Below are 12528 nucleotides of genomic sequence, written 5' to 3'. Positions count from 1 at the left end.
AAGTCACCATTGGCTGAAAACATTACTGTAATCTGTGAAAAAACTATGAAGCTGAAATCTAGATGAGGACGGAAACTATAAATCAGGTAATTAACAGATGATATTTAAAAAATTGGAGTCACCTTTGGCTGAAAACAAACTGTAAAAAAAGAAGCTGAAATCTAGATGAAGACGAAAACTATAAATCAGGTAATTAACAGATAATATATCAAAAATTGGAGTCACCTTTGGCTGAAAACAGTAATCTGTGAAAAAACTATGAACATGAAATTAAGATGGAGACAAGAACTATAAATCCCACAATATTTGGTTGAAGGATGAAGGTCATTCTACAACAACAAGAGTAAGCCTACAAGAGAGACTATTTAGAGCTGGGAACTGCTGGAAATGAAAAACTTTGCAATTAATTCCTTCCTCAATGAATTCATTCGGATATCTCGGTTAATTACTATTGTCATGATTGATAGGGACAATGTAACTCAAGGTTAATAATCAACATATCCTCGGAGATGATTAATGTTATATTTAGATGAAGATGATGAAGCCAGAAACTATGAAGCTTACAATATTTAGTTGAAGAAGACCAACAACAACAAGAATACAAGAGAGATAACCTTTGATGATTAGAAGATGAACAAGGTCTATAAAACCATTTGGAATGGAATAGTTTCATTTGTTATGGAATAGTTTCTATAGAGCTTAAAGATGAATAGTGAATCCGCGAACATCATATTGATAACAGGTTTTATTAGAATACAAATTGAATTTCATTTCTTCAATACAACCCGAGTAAACATCTCGATGTTTCTAAACAAACGTGAACCCGAAGAGCGGACAATAAACTTGAATTTCGCGGTCCAGCCACACGGTAGTAAGAAGCACTTGAAATGCTTGAGGGAATTGATAACGTCGTGTCAGGAACACGTATGTTTGAGTGGCACAAGCCACTAAATGAGAGGGACGCAAGGCAGTGAAAAATGATTTTAGAGGAGAGAGAGAGAGAACGAAAAAGACCCCTCCAGGAAAGACTCAACACCACGTCATACACAATTTTGTGTACTGATCGTTTGTTAACTTCTTTATTATCCATTGGGGGTCACAAACATCCGTGCAAACAAGCTCTCAGTTCGTATTATTCCAAGCTCAAATAGGAGATCGGATTATCGGGAGTTTTGTAATAAAGTCCGTTGATGGAAATCCAGCTGGAAATTTTATTATGGCGAATCGACTGGTGAAATTAATAGTATTTGATGCAACAGTTCTACGATAAAGGGCTATTTTGAAACCAGAAAGGTTCTTTGAGTTTCTTGGGATTGATTAGGTAAGTTCTTAGATTAGGTACCCAGATCTTTGAAATGATCTTAGATTAAACATATCAATAGAATGATCTTAGATTAATCAGATCAATGAAATGATCTTAGATTACTCAGATCTTCAAAATGACCTCAGATTACTCAGATCTTGGAAATATGTTTTCATGAAATCGATGTTGGAGAAATGTAAATATTAAGAAGACTTAATTTCCACATAACAAATAAATGATGCTCTTTCTATTATATACGTTTTACAATACGATATTTTATATGTTTTCTTTAGAAGCTCAATTACATAATATCAAAGTTGCAATATTAAATTCCAGTATAGCTACATCTACAAGAAACCCTATATTAGTATAGGGTTTCTTGGGATTATAATAAAATTTTCATTATGGTTGATAAATTTTTGTTTTAAAGTATAGTTTCTTAGTCATTGTGTATTTTTGGTTGTTTTCAACAGCCTTCGTTTATTGTTTCATCACTTTTCTTGTGTGAGATAGATCTTGTATAAGTTTAGCACCTGCTGCGTAACAAATAATGTTGTTTGATAGAAACCACTGCGTGTTTTGAGCAATTTGATTAAAAAAATTATTGAGAACAGCCTTGAATCTGATAGATCCGCGCTTCCCATCTTTAAGAATAATAAAAAACTTACTTCATCAGTCGGAAATGAATTGAATGTATAATAAAAACATTGAAAGGAAAGCTTTGTACACGGTTATTAGGCTATATGTAAATTTGCAGTGAAACTTCCAGAGAAATATAGGCTCGCTCAGAAAATAGTTTTTTATGTTTTTGGGGGTTACTTACTTTGTCAGTCCCAAAAGAGTTGAATCTATTAATAAAAGGAATTGAAAGGTTTCACACACGGTTATATATTTTTTGTGAATTTATTGCATTGAAACACAGAAAAAAGAATAAGTCGTGTTCTTTCCTCCGTGGTTGAAACTTCCATAGAAATATGAGACTCAATATGAAACTCAAAAATTAAAATATGAAGCTCACTTCACCACGCGCAGATGAATTGGATTCATCCATTAAATGGGAATATTCATACATTGTTTGTGAATATTTTTTGCGGTGAAACTTTCATAGAAATAATGCTTATAAAAGTAGTAGCTGTTTTAATGCTTTTGGGATAGGAGTTGAAATATGAAACTCACTTCATCAGTCGCAGATAAATTGGATTTATTCATAAGAAAAATAAACTTGAAAAAGTTTATTCATAAAAGAATAAATGGGAAAATTCATACATTGTAAATATTTATTGCGGTGAAACTTCCATAGAAAATAAATCTCATAAAAGTAATAGCTGTTTTTATGATGCTTTTGGGGTAGGAGTTGAAATATGAAACTCACTTCATCAGTCGCAGATAGATTGAATTTATTCATAAAAAGAATAAACTTGAAAAAGTTGATTCATAAAAGAATAAATGGGAAAATTCATACATTTTTATACATTGTAAGTATTAATTTTATTGCGATGAAACTTCCATAGAAAATAAAACTTATAAAAGTAGTAGCTGTTTTAATGCTTTTGGGGTAAGAATTGAAATATGAAACTCACTTCATCAGTCGCAGATAAATTGGACTTATCGAAAAAAGAATTAAACGGGAAAATTCATACACGTTTATACATTATTTGTAAATTTATTGCGGTGAAACTTCCTTAGAAATAAAAGCTCATAAAATTAGTAGCTGTTTTAATGTTTTTGGGGTAGGAGTGAGCATTTGAGACAGTGCGCGTCGAACGGTGGAGAGCGAGTCATTCAGATGAGAGAAAATGGAGCGACTGAATGAAACAGTACAATGGCTGACGGCTGGCTAGTGCAAAGTCAGACACGTTGCCTCTGCCTCCATTTTCCATCACGATGAGTCGCAAATAAAAGGCTGCTGATAGTAAAGAACTCGCTACGACAACAATGCCCCGATCACTCGGCATCAAAAGCGCCCAATCAAACGCCTCCCCACCCCAAATGCGTACAAAATACGATTTCACACATTGTGTGTAAAACTTGTTGTACCCAACCAACCAACATTTACACGCTCTCATTGATTCCGATCGTTTGTCTGTTGCCCTTGTCGTCCCAATTAGTTGCAATCAAGTTTAGCAAATAAATTTAATATTGTTAGAGAATGAGTTGGAGAGAATATTTTCCATTCTTCCATTATTATTTTCCATTATTCTTCCGGTTTGTAAACTAATTTTGTCAAGAAAATATGTATATTCATCCCAGTTAGTTAAGATCAAGCTCATAAAAAAATAAGTTTTCCCTGCGTATCGGTGAATATTGTTAGTTGAAAGAATATTTTCCTTAAATATGCTGTTATTCTTCCAGTTTGTAAACTAATTTTGTCAATTAAATAAGTATATTCATCCCAGTTAGAGCAAGTTCATCAAATAATAAGTTTTCCCTGCGTATCGGTGGATATTGATTGTTAGAATGAGTTGGTGAGAATATTTTCATTGAAACTAGTGTGTTATTCTTCCAGTTTGTGAATTAATTTTGTCAAATATTTTCAGCCCAGTTAGTTGAGATCAAGTTAATTTAAAATAATAAGTTTTCTCCGCGTATCGGTGGATATTGTTCAGAATATTTTCATTGAAACTAGTGTGTTATTCTCCCAGTTTGTGAACTAATTTTGTCAAGTACCTTGGCATTCATCCTAGTTAGTTAAAAAGTTCATCAAATAATACGTTTTCTCTGCATATTGGTGAATATTGATTGTTCAGAATGAGTTGGTGAGAATATTTTTCCTGAAATTGGTGTGTTATTTCAGATTGTGACTTAGTATCTAAAACACTAATTTGTCAATCATGTAATGAAGATGTGCCTTGGCATTCAAATGCATTTTAATACTGTACTCTATGTAACTTTAGCTCTAATATTGGTGTGTTGTTATTTCAGATTGTGAACTAGTATTTAAAACACTAATTTATTAATCATGTAATGAATATGTACCTTGGCATTTTCTGCATATCGGTGGATATTGATTATTCGGGATGAGTTGGTGAGAACATTTTCCCTGAAATTGGTATGTTGTTCTTTCATATTATGAACTAGTATTTAAAAGACTAATTTGCTAATCATGTAATGAAAATATACCTTGACATTCAAATGCACTTTAATACTGTACTGTATGTAACTTAAGCTGGTATTCAAAATAACATGTTGAAATCAATTTAAACCACTTCGGTCTCAAAATTCAAATTGTAAATTAAGAAACTTATTTACCATTATTATGTATGTACCCGTGCTTCGCATCGGAACTCCTTAGTAATTTACCCAATAGAAGTAACTACATGCTACTATTATTTATTTGGCACATGAGCCGTTGGTGTAAGATCGGTTTCAATATGGTCGCATACATTAATCTCAATTGAGCCTTGAAATTAAATTGAAAAGACAATCAAATGTTGATTTAATAAACATAATAAGTAAAATAAGAATAAATAAATGGAAGGACATTGATTATCAGCATGACCCACTTGCAAAATATCATGGAGGTCTGTGTGACTCCATGACAAAATTTATTTTCTTTATAGTCTTTCTCTCAAATTAAGAAAATGAGTGAATCTGTTTCTATGGAAATATTGTGCAAACTACACCTTAAACAATCATTTTCTCTTTTCAGATTGATTGATTGATTGATTTTTATTTTGTGCTAGGACAGACCCATTGCACATCAACAGAGGTAGTATAAATATATTTTGAAATATACTAGCTTGACTTTGGCTTTGAGCTGAAGAGAATTAAATATTTACAGAAGATTATCTAGAAAAAGTGCAAAGAGAAACAAATACCAAAGTGTTTTTTATTCGAAAATCGTCATTTTTAATCCGATTTAAAAATAAGTAACTTCACTTACAATACCAAATATTCCACTCATATTTAAGATAGTTCTTATCCGATACGATCACAATGAACTTCAATTCCAGCTTATCACGAGAAAACGAAGAATGTAAACGAAAATCACCGTACAAAAAGTTTTATTTACATAACTTGGATAACTATAATTGAAATTTCAATTCTTGGAACACATACATGGACACGATTCAATGAAACGGATCATAGGTACAAACTGGCAGCGAATACAATATCTCTCTTGATAACTTTGATGGCTTCGCTGAATTTATTTTCCAAGTCAGTATTTCCAATATTTTTCGAAGCCTGCACCATTTGCCGCAGTAACTCTTCCAGCCTCCTCATACATCGAATTATACTACCTGCAAACATAACAAGAATACATCAGATTAAGTGAACATTTATGGGGACCAGTTGATTTATCTCATAAGCCAAGTTTAAATCCAACGTTACACTGAGCAAGAGAAAGTATAGGAGTATGAAAAGTAACATGAAGACAGGAGCAATTAATCTATTGTTACTATCAAAATCTGTCAATAAAACACATTGAAGTAATTGACCGAGCGAAATGAGGTCTAAGTCTAGGCACACACCAGTTAGTCAAGACAAGACAAGACACGTTTAGTCACAATACTTCACATAGTTACTTATGAAGACATGTCTAATTGCAATGACTAATCGGTATGTGTTGCTTCATAAGCAACTATGTGAAGTATTGTGACTAGTTTTGTCTTGACTAACTGGTGTGTGCCCACCCTAAAGCTGCGTTTACAACAAAGTTATCAACAAAATTTTTATTTTTCCGTCCTTAAAGATTCTATTAGATTGAACATAGCTTATCATACACATGATGTGCATATGTGTTTGTCAAGCTCCGTTTAATCTAATATAATCTATAATGATGGAAAAATAAACATTTTGTTAATAACTTTGGTGTAAACGCAGCTTTAGATTCAAGTCGACGGTTTTGCATTTCTCTTTGTTTATATATTTATGTTCCGCATTTACGGCGAAACGCAGCAATAGATTTTCATGAAATTTGACAGGTTTGTTCCTTTTTGAATTTCGCGTCGACGTATATATAAGGTTTTTTGAAATTTTACATTTCAAGGATAGTACAAAAGGAAAAGGAGTCTCCTTCGAACGCCAACATTACCGTAAAAATCAGACTAAAGAATTATTCATCATAAATCAGCTTTCGAGTGGATTATTAATAGCATGCACTGACGCATGTAATTAATATCTCAATGTAACTTGGTAAAAAATCAGCTGTCGAGTGGACTATTAATTGCATGCAATGAGGCATGCCATTGATAACTCGAAATAGCATAGTATTTTCTTCCGACGTTTCTCCGCTTTTAACCACTACCTCCGTAAACAGAGGTAGTGTTTATGGAGGTAGCGTTTCAACTCGGTAAGTTTTAGATGATAGTACGAGCGAACGTTAGTGGACAGACTAACTTTGTCTGTACGGTACTAACATTGAGTACGAGTAGCATAGCTGTGGCATAGTAGTTTACAACAAATTGTTAGCATTGTCGATACAACAACCCAAACAGCCATTAGTTATTTACACACCGATATCTCGCCGACACGACAGGACAGGACATAATTTACTCTGATGGACAATATTACAGGAGGCTGTGGTTTATAACTGCGCGAGGTCTACTGTTCACAGAACTACTAGTACAAATATGTCTCCTTATTGGCTATATAGTGTCATTGGCTTGATGACTAATAGCGGGATCTAATACAACAAGAAATACTTACTGCTCACAAATAATTTTAAAACAAATGTTGATAACCATTTCAATTTTTTTTTTTTTTGAAAAGAATAAAATAAAAAAACTTGAAATATTCACTAAATGATATGAGAGTAAAACTGAAAATTTGAAAAAATAAATAAAACGATAAGTTATAAATAGAAATTTCAGCCAAAATAGAAATACCAATATTGCTAAATTATTCTTAATTTGTGTGAAAGTAGGTCCTTGAGAAAAGCATTGCAATTCAGCACCTCATCATAAATGACATTTTTTGTTGAGGATGATCTTAGAATCATCCAATTTGAAGGATATAGATTAGGGTTAGGCTGAAATCAAGTTCACTAGGCTAAACTAGTAGTTCTGTGCACAGTAGACCTCACGCCGTATTCTCATCCACAAGTACCTGATTGAAACTATAGATCTTATGGAAATACAGCAATAGACTGGCTTCTCCATACATCTGTGTAATCACTTGTCAGCTGATTTATGATGAATAATTCTATAGTCTGATTTTTACTCCAATATTGGCGTATGAAGGAGGCGTTTTTCGTTTTATATTATCCTTGAAATGCAAAATTTCCAAAAAAAACCTTGTATATACGTCGACGCGCAATTAAAAAAGGAACATACCTGTCAAATTTCATGAAAATCTATTACCGCTTTTCGCCGTAAATGCGCAACATATAAACATTTAAACATTCAAACATTAAGAGAAATGCCAAACCGTCGACTTGAATCTTAGACCACACTTCGCTCGGTCAATTAGGTTGAAATAAAGGATTGTACTGAATAAATTGAATCTTTGAGCAGCCTGCACACAATATTATGCTAAATTAGTCTCAAATTAGGTTTGAATAAAGGATTGTACAAAATGAATATAATCCTTAAGCAGGCTGCACACAATATTAGTAGCAGGTACTAGCTGCTATGGGAACGTGGAATTGAAAGTGTTCGAACTCAATGGCATTTCCAATTCCGTGCTCCCGCATCAGCTATTGGAAGTTTAGTTGACGCTACTGTTGTACCTGTGTGCAGGCTGCTTTATGAGCCAACTCAAGAGCTTTCTCACCTTCAAATATATCAGTCATTTCGCATATTTGTAGAAACGAGCTTCCTAGACACCAGGCGTAGCAGACGTCGGTCAGCGAAGGCCTCAAACTCTCCACATACTCGTCTTCATCCATTTCCAGTTTCGACTCTATGCTCACCCGAGCCACTCTCCTCGCCAACTCCTAAAACATTAACAATAACAATAATTCAAATAAAAAAATAATATCAAATTAAAAACAACGCAATGAATAATAGAGGTAGATTTGATATTCTGAATCAAAATAATACCCTTTTAAAAAATAATATATAAAAGCATGAAACTCACATTAAGCTAAACATTATAACACGGATAAGATTTCACTAATAATATTTCACGTATTTCCTCTGTTAGTTTCTACCCTGTACAATATTATAAGAATCAGACATTCTATTGTAAAATTTTCTTCAAAAGTTTGCTGTATTAATGGGTATGATAAACTGTAAAATATCACTTCAAACTGTAAAATTAGTATGAAAAATAACAATCCTATTATATAAAGCGAGCAATTTCTGTATAATATTTTTATATTTGGTAATTTATATTTATTTATGGTTATTTATGTCCAACGGATCTCAAAGACGGCTCTAACGATTTTCACGAAATTTGGAACATGTAGGTTTATGATATAAAAAATTCTATTTCACTAGGTATCATCCCTGGGAAAACTCGCTGAAGGACATGAAAAGGATAATTCATCCTTGGAAAAACAAATGATAATTTCGTCGTCTGTCGATAACAGAAGATGCGTGTGCCTGTGTGGGAGATCAGCTGTGTAATCAATCAGCTTACCGTATCTCGCGAGAAATCTAGAAATTTTAATAGACTCTATCAAAATAATCTGATTTGTTGACATGACATGGTATATCATAATATTCAAAGTTGATCATTATTTTACAGTTTTCAGTGATTAGTGAGTGTTATTTTGTTATTCAATTTGGTTTGTAAACAATCTAAATTAGAACTTTTATGTTTACAAATATTTTTACTGAAAATTTGACCTGAATTCAAGTGTATGGAACATGACCTACTTTTTGGAATAATGTATAAATCAAAATTCGGGGAAGAAACAGTTTTGGGCTGTGCCTGTTAGTCCTTCCCCAATCATTTTAAAGAATTGAGTTCTGTTTATCAATAAATAAAAAACGAGCGAAGCTCGGTGCCCCGATATTGTTCACTAAAGATAACAAGAATCAGACATTCTATTTTAAAATGACATTTGAGTGGTCTGTGATCGATGATATGATAAACTTTATCTTACCACTTTAATTGTAAAATTACAGAGAATAAAACTGTAACAAAATAAATAACGAGTGATTTTTTTAATGTAAGTCAATTTAAAACAAAACATAACATTTAAAACCGAAGATTTGTATTAGTTTCCATATAAACTCCATCTGATTGTTTTCAATAATAATAACATTATAGGCCTACTTAATGTTAAAAAAGGAAGTGCTATTGAATGAAAAAGACTAAGAAGTTGTCAAAAAACCACTGATTTATTGATAATTAGAAAGACCGGTATCGGTTATTACACCATTGTCAATCTCTGATAAACTGAGTTTATCAGAGATTGACAATGCTTTTTTGACAACTTCTTAGTCTTTTTCATTCAATATGAATAATTACCACAATATCAACTTCTCAACTACACAAAAAAAAAGAAAGTGCTATGGTATCATAAAGCAATAAATTACATGATTCAATACAATGAGCCAGCCTGAAATGATTGAACATCATATTTAACTTCAACATTTTATATTACAGTTAATGAGCAGCTTTACGAATGATGATGTATCTGTAGATTTGAGTAAACTGAAATTTGAGCCAATGCGCTTGAAAATTCAACATTACATTGTGAGGCATTGGAATTTGAGCAAATTTAGCTACTTAGACTGCGTAAAATTAAAAATGAACAAACCTGCATTTTCCTCAGTGGACCTCTCAGCTCCTCAGTCCTTTTGGGTGTCTCTTTAGTTTTTTCATCACACACAAAGCAACTGAGAAGAGCTACTGTTTGAGGAACTGTCAAGTCATTGAATACACCATTGAATATCATTTCGGTAAGCAGAAGTTCTTCGCCACTGTGAAAAAAGATATAAATCAGAAGTTACAATCTGAAAACTAGATCTGCAAAAACTTATTGGGTGTGCATTAGCTCAACTGGATTCACCGATGCTCCGCTGCTTTGCGACTCATAGAATACTTCTTTTTATTCTTAGCTCTGTTATCATTCACCACTCGAAATTCCCAGCATCTAATTCACCTCATTCTTGCAATGTTATTTGTAATTTTTTGATTCCTCTCTTATTATTGGTAGAGAGGAAGAGGAAATCTCTACTTTTGGTAGAGAGTTAGTGGGGAGGATATTTTTAATATTCTTCCCAAAGAATGGACATTGATATGTCCAAAGCTCCGCCAATTTATGTAGATGCATAACAATATGATTATTATCTATAGTTATTATATTACAAATTGCTTTTTCATATCATATACAGTTCAATAGTTATTTTCTTAGTCTATATTATGTAAATTCATCTATAACTTTGCTGTATTGTAAGCTATTGTATATAAGTGTATAAGCCAGTATATATTGTAATCTACATAAATAAAGTACTCAATCAATCAATCAATCAATTATTTTATTATATTGTATATGGTTTCTCGTACATACAGGGTGATTCATAATTATGGTAAAATATTTCAATACGTGATAGTAGAGGTAAAAATAAGAAAAAAAGTACATATAAACATATATCCATAAACGCTTCATTAGCGAACTATACAGGGTGGAAGATTTAGCCCGGAATTCAGTTCCTCTGGTGAAATATACCGACGCTGAATTGTTTGGGGACTAGTTTTTGAAAAACTTATGCTGGATTCATATGGAAAAATATCTGAAAAATTGAATTAAACTAGTCTGGAAGCTGTAGTGTGAGTAGTTCTTGAGAAAAAAGTTGAAATATGCAAAAAATCTAAGTAGAAAAACATAGACTTCTACGTTTGATGCCCAATAACTTTCTTTAATGACCAGTAAACAAATCATTTTTCGCACTAAAAATTGTAGAGAATTTAATTCTGAAAAGAATTATGTAAGCTGTGTTAACAAAATTTAAATAAAAGTTGAATAAAATGTATTCTTATGTAGTACATTACTCCACAAAAATTTGCTGTTTCATGAGGAAAGAACTGATAACTCATACTTTTTCCTTGTATTTCTTTCTCTCGATTTTCAATCTATTTGTATAGTAATTTTTGTAATTTTCTTGATTGGGGAGCAATTTTTGGGATTTTCCCGTATGCGATAATGAGTAAATAAATACAAAATATATCAAATACCAAAACTTAATGATTTTCACAATCATTCTATAGTTGTAGATATATTTTAAATCAGTAAATTATTCATGAAATATGCTCCGAATATACAATTTGTTTCAACTGATGAATTAATATAAATAAATAATTATTGAAAAGAGACAAAGAAAATAAATTTCTCACTACGGACTTTGTCGAAAGCATATTTGAATACTCTTTAATTATCATAGAAATAACTAGTATCCTTTTTAAACTTTTTTACATCTTTTTACAAATCTTGAAAAAAGGACGATTCTATTGAAAATGGCATGAATGTTGAAACTAGTAGTGTTTATGTGAAAGAGTTTGAAAAAAATACTAGTTATTTCTATAATAATTGAACAATTATTCATATAGCCCTATTAAGATAATATCTTGAATACTCGCAATATTTGCGTATTCAGTGATGCTTGAAATGTTAGCTTATTAATAAAATTAGCTCATCATTATCAATTATTTTTCCCCAATGAAACACTTCTAAAGAAATTACTTGGAAGTACATGGTTGGGACTGAATTTTTGATAACCGAAATCAATCAAGTAATATAATATTAAATGGTATAATGTAGTATAATACTTGCCTGCTCAGTTCACAAGCAACTCGCCCTTTCATTTCGATGACGTCAGACGCTGTACAGTAGCCCAGGCGTCTCAGCACTCTTTTGCGGCATTTCAGATCCTCCATATGCAGCAGAGACATGGACGATTTCAGGTCCAACTTTGCACTCTTCAATTCTTTCTCCACCTACATTTATTCGGAAATCAATGAAAATGACAAGGGAAATTGTTAGGAGATCTAAAATGGATTAATGTATACATAATAATAACGTACATTTTTTGTTATATTCTATTATTTTTCCAACCTATAAATTTGTGAACGTTGCTAAACTAGTTATTGAGATGAAATTTTGATTTCTATGATACGGTTACCTTATCATATAAATCTAAATTGATACTACAATATGACAATGTACAATAATAGAACACTATTAAAAAAACACAGTTCCATTTATGTCACATCCACATTTTATTAGGTTTGATCACAGGACTGCAGTTTCGTGTTGAAACCAAACACATCTCCAGCTGTACCGAGAAAAACTGTGTTTTTTCAACTATGGAGAAATTCCACAATATCAATTC

At 32.1% G+C, this 12528-nt stretch overlaps 1 protein-coding gene across 1 annotated transcript in view; it reads right to left on the bottom strand.

Moving 5' to 3' along the window:
- Positions 1 to 5112: 5112 nt before the first annotated feature.
- LOC111052101 (exosome RNA helicase MTR4) overlaps positions 5113 to 12528 on the bottom strand; it is a 32752-nt gene continuing 25336 nt past the window's right edge. The window contains exons 13-16 of the mRNA XM_022338728.2: positions 11970 to 12133; positions 9957 to 10119; positions 8018 to 8180; positions 5113 to 5544 (exon numbers count right to left, since the gene is read on the bottom strand). Of these exons, the coding sequence (XP_022194420.1) occupies positions 5387 to 5544; positions 8018 to 8180; positions 9957 to 10119; positions 11970 to 12133 (648 nt within the window). The 3' untranslated portion in view covers positions 5113 to 5386. The remainder of the gene's footprint in view (positions 5545 to 8017; positions 8181 to 9956; positions 10120 to 11969; positions 12134 to 12528) is intronic.

Source organism: Nilaparvata lugens, chromosome 2 (assembly GCF_014356525.2).
Source record: "Nilaparvata lugens isolate BPH chromosome 2, ASM1435652v1, whole genome shotgun sequence".
Classification (NCBI taxonomy): Eukaryota; Metazoa; Arthropoda; class Insecta; order Hemiptera; family Delphacidae; genus Nilaparvata; species Nilaparvata lugens.
Note: the sequence above shows the minus strand (reverse complement) of the source record. Positions and strands in the feature narration are given on the sequence as shown.